At 47.2% G+C, this 18,021-nt stretch overlaps 3 protein-coding genes across 5 annotated transcripts; 2 read left to right on the forward strand and 1 right to left on the reverse strand.

The window, feature by feature from the left end:
* The first annotated feature begins 56 nt into the window (after positions 1-56).
* Positions 57-5,734, forward strand: lrp10 (low density lipoprotein receptor-related protein 10). 3 transcript variants are annotated; one of them, XM_067261469.1, is made up of 10 exons: positions 57-262; positions 829-1,030; positions 1,272-1,304; positions 1,576-1,714; positions 1,928-2,118; positions 2,352-2,902; positions 3,148-3,584; positions 3,753-3,947; positions 4,072-4,201; positions 4,886-5,734. In XM_067261469.1, exons 2-10 carry the CDS (start codon positions 982-984, stop codon positions 5,486-5,488), a joined length of 2,328 nt encoding a protein of 775 aa, XP_067117570.1. In that variant the 5' UTR covers positions 57-262; positions 829-981; the 3' UTR covers positions 5,489-5,734. The 3 variants fall into 3 exon arrangements, with proteins under 3 accessions (XP_067117570.1, XP_067117573.1, XP_067117572.1); XM_067261472.1 differs by having other exon boundaries at positions 2,352-2,893; XM_067261471.1 differs by lacking the exon at positions 57-262 and adding an exon at positions 482-614.
* A 2,014-nt stretch (positions 5,735-7,748) lies between these two features.
* On the forward strand, positions 7,749-12,568 carry LOC136967354 (ciliated left-right organizer metallopeptidase). Its single transcript, XM_067261121.1, has 13 exons — positions 7,749-8,163; positions 8,362-8,455; positions 8,588-8,639; positions 8,737-8,886; positions 9,102-9,227; positions 9,734-9,949; positions 10,202-10,385; positions 10,699-10,768; positions 10,883-10,979; positions 11,091-11,198; positions 11,378-11,509; positions 11,646-11,758; positions 12,391-12,568. Exons 1-13 carry the CDS (start codon positions 7,749-7,751, stop codon positions 12,566-12,568), a joined length of 1,935 nt encoding a protein of 644 aa, XP_067117222.1.
* A 3,070-nt stretch (positions 12,569-15,638) lies between these two features.
* On the reverse strand, positions 15,639-17,416 carry si:ch211-212k18.15 (uncharacterized protein LOC563681 homolog). The gene is made up of 4 exons (XM_067261757.1): positions 17,274-17,416; positions 17,040-17,140; positions 16,470-16,643; positions 15,639-16,309 (listed from the first exon to the last, which is right to left on the reverse strand). Exons 1-4 carry the CDS (start codon positions 17,353-17,355, stop codon positions 15,854-15,856), a joined length of 813 nt encoding a protein of 270 aa, XP_067117858.1. The 5' UTR covers positions 17,356-17,416; the 3' UTR covers positions 15,639-15,853.
* Positions 17,417-18,021: the final 605 nt, after the last annotated feature.

The following is an 18,021-nucleotide window of genomic DNA, read 5'->3' on the forward strand; positions in this document are numbered from 1 at the left end:
CTTCAATTTCCCGGTAACGTGAATAAGACATTGAAAATCTAAGCAACGTTACTGTACGTCAAGCGAGAGGGAAATCCTCCAAGATTCTGAATGAAGAGAATCAAACTTTTCGAGGATGAAGCAGAGATGTATAACATAGCAAAAGAGTTAGCAAAGTGACAAGCTTGGTAGTTTCACAGTTTGTCCTATCCCTTTCCTGTCATTCGGTAAACAATACGGAAGCCACACTGAAGTCTGATGTCAACATAAATACGGCAGAAGGGTAGGCTTTCAATGTCGTTATTTTAATCATGTCCAGTTCAATTTGTGATTGTGTATTTTTGTATACAGCTCAGTTCTTAGAATTATGATTACATTCATTTCGAATGTCACGGTCGGGAAAACGTGACGAACGAAAAGAGTGAGCTCAGTTAGCAACAGCAGTAGCCAGCTAGCTACTACTAGCTAGATAGCTACATATCGAAAGTTTGCGGGGGCGATGGTCGAAACGAAAGGCCTAGTATTAACTAAAAGTAAAAAAGATTAGAGCAGCTAGCTAAAGTACTTTGTCTAGATCCTTCGTGTTTGAGTATTTAGCTGGTGGTATAGCGAAGCGAACGGCGAAAGCAAAAGCTGTAAGAACGTTATCCTTAACAATCACAATGTGTTCTTTCTCGTATTCAGACAACTCCAACCTTTGAGACACGGATTGTTGTTGAATGATTTCATAATTCCTACTGTAGTATAATAGGCTAGAACCGTCGCGCAAAACGTTATTACTGTATGTTGTGGACTGTATTGTCAACACGCCCATGTTTTAGCAAGTATTTCTGTGTTATTTCCCCCTAGGTGAAGTCTTCCTGATCAGTACCACGATGGCACCGTTCTTCAGTGTGAACTGAGCGATGTAGACCAAGGAGTCTTTTTTCCCTACGCTGTTTTAATTTCTTTTACATTTTATTTTCATGAGCCCTCACTTTTTAAAGGACAACCATCATCAGAATGACTATCTCATACAATATTTGCGTGTTCTACCTTTTGTTCATAACAGGTCAGTAAATGTCCAACAAGCATTACAACCCTTTGCATTGAAAATGTGTTGAATTTGAGAAACCCACAATTTCGTTTACATCCCATTGACATGCCAGCGTTTTGGTGACACAACTAGCTATGGGGAAGCAGTTAGGGGTCAGTCACGTGTCTGAGGACTATTTTGTTCAAAGTGAGGGTACTGATGAGGGTATATTTGCAGCTTGTAATATTATTTTTTCCTTCTTCCCATGGACTTACAGCCTACTGCAGTCCGGAGCTGACCACGAGTTCAGGTGAGGCGAGACGTATCTTTACTGGTCAGGGTGGGGGGGAGTCTTCACTTCCTACTTTCAGACACGTCCTTCTACCGAATAGGCTTATGAAGTTACGTTGTACTGTTTTTAGTTCCCTATGTTAAAGTCAGGGTGGGGTTGTGTACCTGTACCATTCCAACCTAACAGTGTCATTACATAACATGCTCCTTGGCTTTGGAACAGACGAAAGCCCTTAGGAACCCAGTGAAACATTCGAACATTCCATTCTATTCTTCCTTCCGCGTTCTAGCTCGCTGTGGACGGTCTCCCATCGTTCTGGAAGACAGGCGGGGAGAGATCCAAAGTTCCTCTCGCCACAGCTGGTTGTTCCACTCCTTTGACTGTACCTGGCAGATCCAGTCGAGAGAAGGAGAACCTGTTGTCATCAGGTCAGTTGAATAAAGCGATCCCACGTAGTTTGGTGAAGGAGTTTGTCCTGTGTCATGGGGGCTAAACAAACATACTCAATAATTAACTAAAGGGAGCATTGTGTACTATCACTTCCTAAGCTACAGTCATTCATCCTTTGTTTGAATTCATTGCAGTTTAACAATCTAAGCTATTGGAATGAACTACAATCCACTGTCCATTTCCTTTCTCAGTTTCTCCCAGTTCTCGGCACACTGTAAGAAGGAATGGGTGTCTCTGACGTCAGAGAACACAGACCCCGTCAGTCTCTGTGGGTCCAAGCTGCCCTCACCGATGGTGTTCCCCGGGGGAAACGTCAACGTGACGCATCACTTCCTGCCTCACTTTTACCCTGTTTCTACATTTCACCTGGCTTACACCAGAGGTAGGCTGTTGATGAGGCAGCCAGATCACTTTCTATTGGAGAATGTCCCTGAATACAGTGCGGATTGATGTAATCTTTCTCTCTCATCCCATTCTTTGTCTCCCTTATCTATCGCTCTGACTCTTTACCCATCTTTCCATCCATTGTCTTTCTCACTCTCGCCTTGCTACCTCTCTCATTTCTAATTCTCTCGATCTCCCTCCACCTCCCCCTGTCCCGTCATCCCTCCCTAGACTCGGGCGCCTGTCCCGTGACCGACTTCGAGTGCCTGGGGGGTCACTGCCTGCCCCTGTCCTGGCGCTGCAACGGCCAGGTGGAGTGTCTGGGCGAGGGCCTGGGCACGGACGAGCAGGGCTGCGAGGACGAGGCAGGGCTCCTGGAGCGCATGCTCCAGGGCACCACGCCGGGCCCTGCCCCCGCCGCCCAGCTTCTCCCCGAGAGCAGCTCCGACCAGGCGGAGGGTGACGGGAGCAGCCAGGCGGAGAGGGAGAGCGGGTGGGTGCTGAGAGGGGTGGACGAGCCGCCCCAGCTTCTCCCCCCTTCTCGTAAACTCTCCCGGATCACGCCCACGCCCGTGGACTGGCCCTGCGGGGGCCTCCTGCAGACCTTCTACGGGACGTTCTCCCCCCCCGTCATCCGTGGCCCCTCGCTGTACTGTGTGTGGACGCTGGACCCCCAGGACTCCCGGCCCCTCAGGCTGGACCTGCAGCAGCTGGAGCTGGGTCCTGGGGACACCGTCACCATCACCAACAGGCAGCAGGGCACGGGGGAGCAGGTGAAATTCGTAAGTTTTTATTGGGTGTGATCGATATAATCTCTCTCTCTCTCGCTCCGTCTCTTTATCCATCTTTCCTCCCAAACATTCCTTGTCTTTCTCTCACTCTAAGCTATTGGAAGGCATGAAGGGACTGTTTTAAAAACACAGCACAGGGTTTAGGGAGCAGAGTGAAAGAGCGTTTCGCTCGGGCTGTGTTTATTCCGACCAGGCGACGTCGCTGACCTCCTTTCCCTCTGCTCCCTCTTCGCCAGATCACCAGCGTCTCCAACTACAAGTCGGTCCTGGTGGAGTCCCACACCGGCCTCCTCTCCCTCATCTACCACACCCTGCCCGGCTCCGAGGGCCGAGGCTTCAACGCCACCTACCGGGTGGGCGGCTACTGCCCCCCCTGGGAGGGGCGCTGCGGGGGGCCGGCCGGGGGCTGCTACCTCCAGGAGCAGCGCTGCGACGGCCACTGGGACTGCCCCGAGACGGGCAAGGACGAGCAGGGCTGCAGAGGCTGCCCCCGGGACCAGTTCGCCTGCGGGGGCGCGGGGCAGAGGGCGGCGGTGCCAGGGCATTTCGTGGGCCGCCCCGTGTGTTTCCCGGCCAAGGAGAGGTGTAACTACCAGCTGTACTGCGCCGACGGCAGCGACGAGAGGGACTGCACCATCTGCCAGCCGGGGACCTTCCACTGCGATAGCGACAAGTAGGGATGCATGTAGAGATCTGGCGTTGCCTTTAAACACATGTGTATTGGTGTCTCGGTCGGCATGTATATGACTAAATTCACAGGAAATGGTAGCAGGGAGGGTATGTTAGCGCACCTGTGAAACAGTTACGCAGCGCTCAGCTCGTTCTCCTGCGTGTGCCCCAGGTGCGTGTTCGAGAGCTGGCGCTGCGACGGCCAGGTGGACTGCAAGGACGGCACGGACGAGCTGAACTGCACCTCCATGCTGCCCCGCAAGGTCATCACCGCGGCGACGGTGGGCAGCCTGGTGTGCGGCCTGCTCCTGGTCATCGCCATGGGCTGCACCTGCAAGCTGTACTCGCTACGCACCCGGGAATACAGGTCAGCGCTTTCCTCGACACAGACGCGGCTCATCGCTTTTGATCTATTTTTCTCAGCCGAGGGCCTTGTTTATCTCTTACGGGTCTTTTGAAATGTTTTTCTAATATCCTTGTTTTTCCTGCAGCATGTTTGCTCCAATCAGCCGCCAAGAGGCGGAGCTTATCCAGCAGCAGGCCCCGCCCTCCTATGGTCAGCTGATTGCCCAGGGGATCATACCTCCAGTGGAGGACTTCCCCACTGAGAACCCCAACGAGGTGAGAGAAGCACCACTGAAGAAGAACGCAATAGGGACATTGAAAACATCCACTTTGTTTACAGGTGGATGTTACCTGGTAAAGTAAAGTGTATAAATCAGAGCTCAGTCAAAATTAGTCTTTATTCCGGCAGTCCAGATATTTCTCTCCCAGGTCACTTCACAGGAGAATATAATCACTATTAATTCATGAAGTTTCAGCAGGTATCCAGTCTCCTCAGTAAACTCAGACCCCTCCGTTAGGTCCCTCCACCCCCTCCTACCAGAGTCAAGGTGGCTGCAGATAAGGCAGGTCAGGCGGCCTGAATGAGCTGATTATCTGGCCTGTGAGACAGCAGGGCCAGGAGCCTGGTGGTGGTGGAGGTAGATAGAGTTACCCAGGCCTCACAATGGAGGACCTCTATAAGCAGCTTTATAGTTTGGTGCAGACAGCTGAAGGGGGGTGGGGGGGGGGGATTAACAGTCTCAGACAAAGCAGGCTCTGTCTGGGTAACTGTACTGTTCATATAGTAGTTCACCCTGGCTAGGAAGAGTCTTTTGCTCGTCTTAAGAGTTGTTTAGTAAGGATTTGTGGTTTTGTTGTGATCCTGCCTGTCATTCTTTGAAATGGAACTATGAGTAACTTTGTTACTGTGGTTTTGTTCCCCCATCTCTGTTCTTTCTGTTATACTTCTCTCCTTCTCAGTCCTCTTCTCTCTCTCTGAGAGGCATCCTTCAGCTGCTCAGGCAGGATGCCGGCAGCTCCCCTCGTCGCAGACGCCGGCCCCGATTCATCCGCAGGGCCGTCCGTCGCATGAGGAGGTGGGGCCTCATCCCCCGACCCGCCTCCCGGCCCGCTCAGACGTCAGCCTCTGCCGCACAGCAGACCGACGCCCCGCCCACCAGTCCGGAAACGCGTCAGTCAAGTCCCACAACCTGCTCGTTGGCCGTGGAGGCTGTCAATCAGCCAGTGCCCCAGAAACTAGGGTTGCTGACACAGACAGAGCAGCAGCCGACCCTACCGCCTCCGCCACCTGCCCCTCTATCACTACCTCCAGCCCCCCCGGTGTCCCCCAGCCATGCGACCCCCCCAGTGGCAATCCCCCCCAGCAGTCCCTCTCTGGCCTCGCTCTTCCATTCCCTGGGCCTCAACCTGTCTCTCTTCCGGCCCTCCCCTTCCTCCTCGCTCACCTCGCTCCCTCTGTCCGCGTCCCCCTCTTTCTCTTCCTCCTCGTCGGATGACGAGGTGCTGCTCATCCCCCTCTCCGAAGACGTCGCCTCCGAGGACGACGTTCCCATGCTCACCTGAGGCCCCTCCCCCCCCTCGCGTCCTCCCCCTGTACTCCTCAGAAACACTCCTTCCTAAACTAGAACTCAAGCACAGGTAGGCAGGGCCTGCTGCAGGTCTCTCTGTGCTTGTCCCGTGCCTTCTTAAATTGAATCGCGTTGGATTTGGCGACTAAGGAATCAAGTATGTAATGATTATATGTTATTGGGTGGGAAACCACCTTGAGAAAGTGTGTGTGTGTGTGCTTGAGTGTGTATCTATGATGGTGTGGGGGGGTGGGAGGGTTGGTGTGGCGGGGGGGGGGGGGGGGGGGGGGGGGGGGGCGAGTCTATTTGAATGTGTACATAATACCCAAAAGAGGTGTGTGGAGGAGGTTAACTTTGCACAGAGAATCTTACCCATCCTTTTAATGTACGCTATTGTCATTCTGGGGGATAAAAACTTTTATTCTGCATTATGTGTGAGTGCATGTGCAGTTTAGTATTTTTTTAAAGGTTTGTAGAAAGCAGTGTCGACCTTCTACGGTTGGGGTCACACACTGTTTACCTGTGCCACTGGTTTGATAGTAAAGAAATATTATAGTCCCCGATTTCAGTGCCTTTTAGAAGTGTGTCCTGTAGATGTCTTGAAACCTGAATGATTGCACACACTGTCACACGCACACGGACACACTGTCACACACACACACACACACAGGCACACCTATATCCCACAATCAATGGCTTTATATCTGACAATGCATGTTATTTCTGCAAGCTGGCAATAATATGTGGGGACCTTCCTTTTTGTGTATGATGACGGTGTAACGATTTGTGTGTTTGTTTTTAGCGTGCGCGTCCTTGATAGTGGGGCAGCGCACAGAGCATCCACGAGTGTGTAAATAATGTACGTCTCCACACAAATTGTGACGTTCGACTGACGACAATCTCCTCATGTGGGACCTGTCTGACTCCGAGCAGTCTATATAAGAGGGCAACCAATGACATTAGTTTCGTAATACTTCCGTGAAATCTCATTGGACAATCCAACTCTGCCTGGTAACAAATCCTACTCCAAAAGACACAGAATTGTTGTTACAGCTCTTGGTATAGATGGCTCTGGGGAAGTTCACTCAGTATGTGTGAACGTGAGTGGATTTTTGAGAGTTCACCACGGTCACACAAACATCAACTTAAACATCACCCCCACGTGAAAGTGACATTTTATGCTTTTGACACAATGGAAAATGAAGCGTGTGGTATTTTGTCTATCATATCCTATTTTCTTTGCTTTTATTCAGAAAATGACTTGCTTTTTTTTGTTGTTCTTAAATTCTTCAGTTGACTTGGTTGTTATTGAATGTATTAAAGTAAAAATGGACAGCTTGGATGGTATGTTTTAAACTTAAAATGTAATGAATTGAAGAGAGTGATATTATTAGGGTCTATTTCACTGTACATACAGTTGTGGCTGAGATTAAACAATTTGCACTTTTACTTTTGTTCTGTGACTTCATTGCGTGTGTGTGTTTGTATTGTTTGTGTGTGTTGGGGTGGATGTAAGAGCGTCAGACAAGGTGCTGTAAATTACAAAGCTATAGAAAAGGGGACGACTACAAGTACATTGTGCTCTGTCTTCAGGAAATCCATCACCCAAATGCGATGTCACTCCGGACAAAGGACGTGAACACTACAAGGTCAGCGCTGCAGACGCTAAAAGCAACGCACATACATAGAATTGAGCACAACGGGGTTTTCAAAAAGTGGAGTGAGTGAAAGAGCACTATGGTGAAGTAGATGTGATGAACGTAAAAATTGTCCAGATTACGTCGACTCAGATGGATGTTTAGGAGCTTGAGATGCCACGTTTGGAGCGCGAGGCTGACTACAAGAGCAGGTGAATCTGACAGCGACATATTATGATTCTCAATCAGTTGGTTCACTTTCCTCTGTGTGGAGTTTAGTAGAATGGAAACAATTAACCTAAATTAATTATAATCTTATATATCCTTAAACACTATTATTATTTTAAACCGCTCGAGTTCCTGCCCTCTTACTTTAAATACCGTCCCGATCAGACTTATTCAAATGTTAGTTATCACGTCACCTTCGCAAATACATTTTATAATCGTCCACCGAGGTCTTCTGAAATTTCTGCCATTTTGCATGCGTTGTCTATACACGACAGCATTCCTCCACAAATTAATCCACCACTTTTTCTTCTTTCCAACAGACACGGCGTATATTAAAGGGCTATAATCATGGTTTCCCCTCCCTGCGTGAGACCACTCTGGGTGTGGGTAATGGTGGTGGTCTGGGCCCCAGGGGCCCTAGGGAAGTGCATCTTTGATGAGGTCCAGTCTTCAGTCAGTGTGGTAACCACCACACCCACTCATCAAGAGAAGCTTCGCCACAAGACTATCCTTACCAACAGTTCCATCTCCAGCCAACTACACATACACTCCAACAGGTCCAAGGACCCAACTCAGCCCAGTTCCAGTCGCTCTGCACAGCTGGCGTTATCACCAACTGCCCAATCAGGACAAAGAGAGACGAGGAAGATGAGAGAGCTGGCCCCGCCCCGTGACCCCACTCGGCAGCCAATCAGGATCCAGACCTGGGTTCCGAGAGAGAGCCCTGTCCTATCCCAGGCTGAGAGAGAGAGGCTGGATTCAGCCGTGAGGGAGGCTGTGCTCATTGTGTCCAGCTTGCTGTCAGGTAGAAGTGACAAGTTTCTCCCTCTGTGTGTTGTGGTTTTGACTGGATCTAACAGCACAGGCCTTTGAGACTGTATGTACATTAATAACAACAAGTAATACTACACGTATCAATACGATTGGTCATTTGTATATGTTATTTTGTAAAACACTTCAGTGTGTTGTTGAGAGTATTGTTGTGAAATATCTATCTCCACAGTGGACCGCATCCCTGGTGGTTTGTGGCTCAGCAGGGACATCAACAAGTACTGCCGGTTTACCTGGAGGAACACCAGTGCTGCAAACTACAACAGGTGTGTCTATGTGTGTGTTCACACCAGTGTATCCATGCCGCTTGACCTCTTGACCTGGCCAGCCTTCATCATACTGTTCTCTTCTTGATTCTCGTGATTTCACCCAATCAAAACTCTCGATCCTCTTCGCAGGTGTGGCAGGGCTAATAAGAACTACAGGATGGAGACCTGTCTAGATGTTGTTGTGAGTAATGGAAGTGACTCCTCTTAACTATTTCATTTTCATGAGAGACTGTTCATGAAGGTTCACACTACCTCATCTTACCGTTCTTGATTGACAGATCCCAGATGACCATCTTAGTGGCTGTGCTGTTTACCCGGAGCCTAATTCACCAACCAAGACAGTGCTGAGGCCCGAGGGGGCGGGACTTCCTGACACTGACTTCCTGCTTTATGTCCACACGCAGAGCACGGACAAGTGCAGGGCAGAGGTCAGGGGTCACAGAAACATCAGTTATCTCATATGAAGTTCTATTATCAGTTATATAATCACCTTTACCAAATCATATGATTTGGACAGCTTCAATGTAGCCTCCTAAAACTACAACATTCTCAATATCATCAGAATGAGCTCTTGAGGGACAGTTTAGTTTACGTGTTTTAAACTAAATCTTCCTATTTTTTTCCTCCCTCCCTGTGTGTGCAGCCCAGTGTGCTGGCCTATGCAGTGCACTGCCAGACAGGCCCTCTGGGGAGGCCTCTGGCTGGGGTGATGGTCATCTGTAGAGACAGACTGACTGGACACTCTTACAGCCACCAAGGAACTGTGCAGGTGAGGAGTGTGTGTGGCCTTGTGTGTGTGTGTCTGTGTGTGTGTGTGTGTAGATGGATTGCTAGATGGCTGATGTACTCCTCTCAATAGCATATTAGTCTTGCACTTTTTGAGGTTCATGTTGTTTAATTGTAACTTGTTTAACTACATGCTCTTATGTATGCTTCATGTTTTGGCTACCCGCAATGTTTGGGGCTATCTCGTTGTTATGATCAGTGACCTATGCACTTTTGTAAAGCTCTCTCTTGGAAGTCGCTTTGGATAAAAGCACCTGCTAAATGAATAAATGCAAATGTAAATAGTAAGGACAGGCTGTACCTAGGTTGCAAGTTCTACTAGAGAAGGGCTTCTGCTCTCTCTTTTTCCTTCTCTCTCTCTCTCTCTCTCTCTCTCTCTCTCTCTCTCTCTCTCTCTCTCTCTCTCTCTCTCTCTCTCTCTCTCTCTCTCTCTCTCTCTCTCTCTCTCTCTCTCTCTCTCTTAGTCTCTCTGTTTCTCCCCTCTGTCAGACAGTGATCCACGAGCTGTTCCACGGCCTGGGGTTCTCGAAGCAGCTGTTCAGCAGCTGGACAGACTGTTCCTCCCCCCCCTGTTCCCCCCGAGGTCAGGTGACCTATGCAGACGGGACAGGCCAGGTCAGGATCTACACCCATTCCATCATCAGAGCCCTGCAGAAGCACCTGAGGTCCACTGACCCAGAGCTGGGGGGACCTCTGGAGAACCAGGTAGTGACCTAGACCCAGCCTCGCCTTCCATACACACACCTATATTCAATACATCGTTCACCGCATGCATATTAGTTATTACATTTTAATTGTAGGGGTGAATTGTTTACATAAACCTCACACACACCAGGTATTACTCTCCTGTTTTGCCTTCCCATCCCTTCGCGCTCTCTCTTTCCTTCTCCTTCCTTCCTTCTGTATCTCTCTCTCCCTCTCTCTCCCCTCCCCCTTCTCTCTTGTTCCCTCCATTAGGATGCAGGTCCAGGTGGTCTGTCGTCTCACTGGGAGTCCCGTGTCCTCCAGGGATCTATCATGGCTTCGTCTCTGGGGGACTCCACTGTGGTCCGGGTCGACCCCGTCACCCTGGCTGCTCTGCAGGACACGGGCTGGTACTCTGCCAACCTCAGCAGAGCACAGAGCCTGGTCTGGGGACAAGGTGGGGGAACCGACCTGCGTGTGTGATTTTTTGCAGTATTTTTATGTGTGTACTGTGTATCGGTGTTGTCTCTGTGGTGTGTAAAAGGGAGTCAGGTGGCTGAGCGGTTAGGGAATCGGGCTAGTAATCAGAAGGTTGCCGGTTCCATTCCCTGCATTGCAAAATGACGTTGTGTCCTTGGGCAAGGCACTTCACCCTTCTTGCCTCGGGGAGAATGTCCCTGTACTTACTGTAAGTCGCTCTGGATAAGAGCGTCTGCTAAATGACATGTAAATGTAAGGTAAAAGTGTGTGTTTTCTCTGGGACATGTTAGGTGAAGGAGCCATGTTTGGGTCCCTGTCCACGTGCCATGATAATTCCTCCTCTTTCTTCTGCTCTGGGAGGTACTATTGTTTTATAGGAGTGACACACACACACATTCAAACTGTTATTCTGTTGTCTCAATCACCCAGATACACTGGGAATGATTATTGTATCTCTCTCCATCTCCATGCCAGTGGATTAGGGTGTCATTACCTTCACTTCCACAAGGGGGAGTGCCAGACTGACCAATACCTGGATGGATGCCGGGTTTACAAACCTCTGACAAATGGAGTGAGTTAAAACTGCAAACCTTTTTACTGTAAACCTGCATTTACACTTTCTAACCCTCTCTCCTTCCCTGTCCATCCTTCATGACTCTCTGTTTCTCTGTTTCCTCCTCAGAGTGAGTGCTGGATAGAAGAGAACGAGAGAGTGACGGGAGAAGAGGACTGGGCTGGAGAGGTGTATCGTTCAGACAGCCGGTGTTTCTTCTCCAATCTGAGCAGAGAGGTCAGTGTGTGTGTGTGTGTATGTGTGTGTTTTCATGTGTGTGTGTGTGTGTGTGTGTATCTCTAAATATGTTTCTTTTTCTATTGCCACTGTTGACAGATGTTTTACACATTGCATTTAAAAGCAAATAACTTGAAAAATAACTTGTCTTTCTATCTCTCTTTCCCTTCCTCTTCCAGAACACATCCCTTCCTGTCGGTGACTCCACCGTGGGCCGCTGCTACAGACACAGGTGTACTGGACTGAACACATTTCAGGTCCAGGTGTCCGGGGCCGGCTGGATGGACTGTCCAGCAGGGGGCGCCAGTAAGGTGATTATGAACAACTGTCATTCCTCCACATATATTATTGTTAACACAATGTTACTATTAACTATTGTTATTCCTTAACATAGGAAACCTTAATTTAGCTGTTTGACCTAGACAATTGTCCTCTTTGTTCCTGCAGATACCAGGTTACCAGGGTTTAGTGTTCTGTCCTGAAGGGAGGTTGTGTCAGTATTCTGACCACATCCCAGTCGCCACAGCTGACCCCTCCTCAGACCGGGTGTCCAATGGCAGGTCGGTCTCAATATGAACTTTTAAATCCTGTCAATCTATACTTGCTACATTTTAGTATTGTATTAAGTGTCATTCTAGAGTCAGATGCCCACATGCACATGTATTTAAGAGGTATAATTTGTATGTGAGTGACAAATAATATTCAGATGAGGACTGAGTTACATTAACAGTTCATCCCATGTTGTTATAAAAGACAACCATGGTTTATATCACCAACGCACAGTTCTATTTAGATATGTCACATGAAGTTGAATTTATATTGTGCCAGTAAACAGGTTGCAGTAACCTATTTACAACATGAGGCAAGGATAACAACTGATAAATGCAGTTAATAAAGTAGTCAGAGAGCAATGAGGAACTGTTTACTTAAAGTTGTTTAACTGGAAACCCAGGCAAGGGCGTTGTACTTCTAGTAAACCAAAACATCATGAAGAATTTCATAAGTGCACAAAGAAATTCTCCAAATGCATGTGTGTAATAATGTATTTTCAGCCTTACAGCGGATATTCCTACACTTTACATTGATTAAGTATTGTATTTTCTCTTTCCCCCAGTCATTCTATAATTGACCAGAACTTGACCCCTGACCTCAGTGTGACCCCTGTCCATCCCTCTGCCGTCCCTGGGGTCAGAGGTACAGAGCCTACAGTGTCTGTGGTCCTGGGGGTCACAGCTGCACTCTCCCTCCTGGCTGCAGTCATGGCCGCCTACAGGAAGTACCGCTCCTCCAGAGTCAGAGTCCACGCTGCCCTACAGGCCCCCAGTGCGGTGCAGTTGCATTCAGCCCAGAGTCTTTCTAAACACTGCTGATGGACACTGGGAGGACATTATGGTTCTAAAAAGTTACAGTGTGAACATTAAGGGTCAGTGGTTTAGATTTTTTCCCCTAGTGAATCAGTGTGTTAAAGTACCATCTTTGGTGATTATATGGTGCAGTATTGATGAATAATGCAAGAGAAAGAAGATTATGACAATTATGTTTTGAAATTGACCCAAAATCCTTGGTCAAAGAACACAGGGTTTTTGATATTTCTACAAGGAAAAAAGTACTGGATATAAAACATTTTTAGCTTATTTTTTTTTATCTGGGTCCCTTACAGCAACAGAAACTTAATCCCATGGACAACAGCACAACCCTTGGGTTATTTGTGATTTACCACACCCTCTTGTGATTTACCACACCCTCTTGTGATTTACAGCTGAACTATGTTCCGTTTGAACTGTTGTCTGGCAAGTAATTAATTTGTTCATACTTAGACTAGGCAGCCAGAAGGAAACCACATGCTCGCTATCTACAGACAGCGAGTAATAAACAGGCCCCCAGTGCAGTGTAGTTGCATTCAGCCAACAGTGTTTCTAAACACTGTTGATGGACACTGGGAGGACATTATGAGTCTAACAGGTTACGATGTGGTTGGAGTACTTGTACTAAGCTATGTGTTGAAGAGGCAGTTTTTGTGGCCTCTTTCATGGTGTAAAGCATTCATACTGTTTGATATTGTTTTCAGCATTATTCCCACTGTCATTAGAGGCAAATATATCCAAGTGATTCCTTGTAGAGGTCTACAATGTAGACAGAAACCAAATACATTGTTTATCATAAGCTAGATCAACTATCTGCAACTGAACTGGAAGGAATGTATGATGTACTGAATCAGAATCAGAATCAGAAAGGGATTTATTCGCCATGAAAGTTTGCACAGACAAGGAATTTGCTTTGGCAGGAAGGTGCATACAATAAACATATACCTAAAATTTAAATATGTGGACTAACTATACTAAGGGTACATAAACTAGCAGTACTAAGTGGGATAAATATAAGTTGCCGTAAATTACAATATAAAAATACAAAAATAGAAATATTACAAAAAATACAAATGTACAAGATACCATGTTGTGGTGCAGTGCAAAAGCAGAGTGTTTTAAGCAATAAGTCATTTGAGTCAGTGTGGTCCCTTGGCCTTGTTGAAGAGGCCAACAGCGGAAGGGAAGAAACTGTTTTTGTGGCGTGAGGTATTGGTCCTGATAGACCGCAGCCTTCTGCCGGAGGGGAGTGACTGAAACAGGGAGTGTCCAGGGTGGGAGGAGTCGGCCACAATCTTCCTCGCTCGCCTCAGGGTCCTCGAGGTGTGCAGGTCCTCGAGGGTAGGCAGATTGCAGCCAATCACCTTCTCAGCAGTACGGATGATACGCTGCAGTCTGCTCTTGTCCTTGGCAGTGGCAGCAGCGTACCAGACGGTGATGGAGGAGGTGAGGATGGACTCAATGATGGCTGAGTAGAAGTGCACCATCATTGTCTTTGGCAGGTTGAACTTCTTCAGCTGCCGAAGGAAGTACATCCTCTGTTGTGCTTTCTTGATGAGGGAGCTGATGTTCAGTTCCCACTTGAGGTCCTGGGAGAGGATAGTGCCCAGGAAGCGGAAGGACTCCACAGTGTTGACTGGGGAGTCACACAGGGTGATGGGGGTGAGTGGGGCTGTGTTCCTCCTGAAGTCCACAACCATCTCCACTGTCTTAAGAGCATTGAGCTCTAGGTTGTTCTGGCTGCACCAGGTCACCAGGTTGGCCGCTTCCCACCTATAATCAGACTCGTCTCCACCCGAGATGAGCCCAATAAGGGTGGTGTCGTCCGCAAACTTCAGGAGTTTGACGGACGGATGACTGGAGGTGCAACTGTTGGTGTACAGGGAGAAGAGCAGAGGAGAAAGGACGCAGCCCTGAGGTGATCCGGTGCTGATGGACCGGGAGTCAGAGATTTGTGTTCCCAGCTTAACGCACTGCTTCCTGTCAGACAGGAAGTCTGTGATCCACCTGCAGGTGGAATCAGGCACGTTCAGCTGGGAGAGCTTGTCCTGAAGCAGGGCGGGGATGATGGTGTTGAAGGCAGAGCTGAAGTCCACAAACAGGATCCTGGCATAGGATGCTGGGGAGTCCAGGTGCTGTAGGGTGAAGTGGAGGGCCATGTTAACTGCATCGTCCACAGACCTGTTGGCTCTGTAGGCAAACTGCAGGGGGTCCAGTAGAGGGTCAGTGATGGATTTAAGGTGTGCCAGCACCAGGCGCTCGAAAGACTTCATTACCACAGAGGTCAGGGCGACGGGTCTGTAGTCATTATGTCCTGTTGGCCTTGGCTTTTTGGGCACAGGGATGATGGTGGAGGACTTGAGACAGGCTGGCACATGGCATGTCTCAAGGGAGGTGTTAAAGATGTGGGTAAACACCGGAGACAGCTGGTCAGCGCAGTGCTTGAGGGTGGCTGGAGAGACAGAGTCCGGCCCAGCTGCTTTGCGGGGGTTCTGCCTCTGTAAACACATACCTTCAAAAGCACACTGTCTCTGTCTCTCTTTAACACGCACACATACTCACCTACACTAAAAACCTGTTTGACTTATCACGTAAAATATGACTAAAGTAAAGTCTGCCAAAAATAATATGACTTGTATTTTGATATCACATAGGTTGATAGTCAACATCATATAATATATTTACACCTCCTATGTACATTAATTCATGCTATAATCCAAAGCAACATACAAACTGTGTTTAGTAAGTGCAGTAGATAACTATAAACAATACCACCTTTGTTAATTATATGGTGCACGGTTTTGATACACACAGAAAAAAGCAATACTGTACTTTAGCTGCTGTAAGCCATGTATTAAACTATAAATGTTGTGAGATGAGCTATAGACCATCGTAAATTATTTATAACATAAATTGATCAACTAAACTGGGTAAAAATGCCTAATATCTGTGAATGTGTATTTTATTTTCTAGTTTCAAAGATGCATTAGTACAGTTCATATTTACATTTGATATCAGTTCATATCATCTGATTACCCAGATAATCAAACAGTCACATACATTTGTTTTTGTCTTTATTAAACAGCACAGAGGATAAGGACATTATCAGAACAAATCATTCCACAATGATTCCTAAGAGAAACATTGACCAACTGAAACAAGAAACATGAATATACAGTGAATTTAATTAATAATCTTTTTTGTGTGTGGTAAAAGCTACCGAATCAAAAGGCTGCAGAAAATGTATAGATGTAATTTGTACAAAGCAATTTCAAATTCATTGAGAATTACTCAACGCCTTTGCCATACAGGTATGGTTGTCTGCCTTGGAGCCACACCATCAGAGCAGGGTATGAAATAGGAACTGGTCTTCATACACTCAGGTGTGAGCTTAAGGCACACAAAGCAGAATTCTACCTGACAGCGTGGACAAATTATGTTTTTACAGCCTGACTTGTCGTGCTCCACTTTCTGGCCACAGGTAGGACAGGCACGAATGGAGGGGCAGTTAGTGACTCCCTGGACCTGATCCAGAGAAGTGGACTTGCAGTTCTTCAGCAGCTCCAGGTCATGGTTGGTGCAGCCTTCATTGTCACAGCGGTCAGAACGAGGGCCTGAACCTTTCCATTTCTTGAGGCACTGCCAGCAGAACTCATAGGTCTTCTGTTTGTCGGCTGTACATATGGTGCAGTGGACATTCAAGTTGGAGATATCCTTTCTTTCAAGACAGGTCTGGCAGCTAGGACACTGTTATTGAAAATAGGAAGATGAGATATGTTAATGAAACTGCATTATTTTAATTCCATTGGTTAATTTGCACCAGCTGCTATAATACCGGACTATAAATTCAACCCCCTGAGGCCACAACTACGACAAAGACATCTCTTAGTTATTCATGTAAACTCACTGCCTTGAATTCACAGTAAGTTGCAGCAGCTAGACGGGCCAGGGTCTCTTCAAAGTGCTCCATCTCCTCAGTAGTCAGGGCAGCCAGTCTACGCACTTCCTGGTATGTCCACTGTGCACCACACTTCTTTAATGTGCCCTCCTTCAGCGCAGGACACAGGAACTTGTACTGGCCCTGCATGGGAACAAAACATGAACATTTCAACATCAGGTGGCTGAGCGGTGAGGGAGTCGGACTAGTAATCCGAAGGTTGCCAGTTCGATTCCCGGTCATTCCAACTGACGTTGTGTCCTTGGGCAAGGCACTTCACCCTACTTGCCTCGGGGGAATGTCCCTGTACTTACTGTAAGTCGCTCTGGATAAGAGCGTCTGCTAAATGACTAAATGTAAATGTAAGATACATTTTGGGATGCAGAAATTCGCAAAGATTCACAAAAAGCAGTAATACATAATATTAGGTATATAATTGCCTGTTTGTAGGCTACGTTCAAGGTGGAAACTGTCGTTAGGTGATACTAACTGCCTTGTCCTTAAGTGGAAAGATACCAAGAAAGCATAACGGATAGATACCTGATCCAGAAGGCTGCGACACCATCCGGTCAAAGACTCTGGGGTGACGGCATGACCACAGGTCATCTCTGCCCTCAGGGTGCCATCGTCGTCATCTAAGGCTAAAGACACAACCCAATCACAAATACATCACATCACAATAAATGCAGAATGTCTAAAACCATCGGACATTGTATTTAAAAAATGACAGATTCTCCATAACGCTAAATCAGTTGTGATTTATACTTAACTTACGATCCAAATCATCCCTTTTATTGACAAATTTCAGAGTGGTGTCGTTGGGGTCGTAACGTTTTTCATCCTGCTGTGTGGTCATTGTATTAATCTTGATTCTTCTTCAATCTCTTCCTCGCTGGGCGGACTGGGAGAAATTACACGGAGAGACTAAGATGAGGACGATGGGTTCTTGTTTTTCAACAGCATTCGATTTAACTTTCTCTTTTACTTTCTCTCATTTTCTCTCTCTCAAATTTACACGAAGTCACGTGACGAAATATTTATTTGAGATTTGAATGAAGCCTAATTTTATTTTCTTCCAAATATATTTTACACTGTCTGAACACAAACTGAATACATGTATTCACGATATGTGCATGATTTCTGAGAAGGCTACATTAGTCCTACCTACACAGAAGCCGGTGTCATGCAAATGCACATAGGTTCATAAACAACCACGTCAATTTTGGCACAGCATATTGGCTTATTGTGCTATTGGGATTTCAGGGACTTTCCAGACATCCTGAGTGTGGCAATTCTCAAATCTATGGCAACTCGACTTTTATTTTCTTGATTCAAGATTACTTTGGTTAAATTCTAAAATTACGATCCTCTGGAATCATAATCGTAGGCTAATTAATTACGCAGGGTATAATTATAGACTTTTCTAGGCTATAGGTGTCGATGCTCATGCAAATTAATGCGTTCAGCATTTATTTGGCCTGGCACCCAGGCATTGAGGAACGTTCCTCAATGCCTGGGTGGC

This window comes from Osmerus mordax, chromosome 23, assembly GCF_038355195.1.
Source record: "Osmerus mordax isolate fOsmMor3 chromosome 23, fOsmMor3.pri, whole genome shotgun sequence".
In the NCBI taxonomy this organism is placed as follows: Eukaryota; Metazoa; Chordata; class Actinopteri; order Osmeriformes; family Osmeridae; genus Osmerus; species Osmerus mordax.

Coding starts and splice junctions, on each gene's coding strand:
- lrp10 (XM_067261469.1), top strand. CDS start 982: ATGACTATCTCATACAATATTTGCGTGTTCTACCTTTTGTTCATAACA. Junction 1,031..1,271: donor CTACCTTTTGTTCATAACAG/GTCAGTAAATGT, acceptor ATGGACTTACAG/CCTACTGCAGTCCGGAGCTG. Junction 1,715..1,927: donor GGAGAACCTGTTGTCATCAG/GTCAGTTGAATA, acceptor TTCCTTTCTCAG/TTTCTCCCAGTTCTCGGCAC.
- LOC136967354 (XM_067261121.1), top strand. CDS start 7,749: ATGGTGGTGGTCTGGGCCCCAGGGGCCCTAGGGAAGTGCATCTTTGAT. Junction 8,887..9,101: donor CGGACAAGTGCAGGGCAGAG/GTCAGGGGTCAC, acceptor CTGTGTGTGCAG/CCCAGTGTGCTGGCCTATGC. Junction 11,510..11,645: donor CAGCAGGGGGCGCCAGTAAG/GTGATTATGAAC, acceptor TTGTTCCTGCAG/ATACCAGGTTACCAGGGTTT.
- si:ch211-212k18.15 (XM_067261757.1), bottom strand. CDS start 17,355: ATGACCACACAGCAGGATGAAAAACGTTACGACCCCAACGACACCACT. Junction 17,141..17,273: donor TAAAAGGGATGATTTGGATC/GTAAGTTAAGTA, acceptor TTGTGTCTTTAG/CCTTAGATGACGACGATGGC. Junction 16,644..17,039: donor GTCGCAGCCTTCTGGATCAG/GTATCTATCCGT, acceptor GTTCCCATGCAG/GGCCAGTACAAGTTCCTGTG.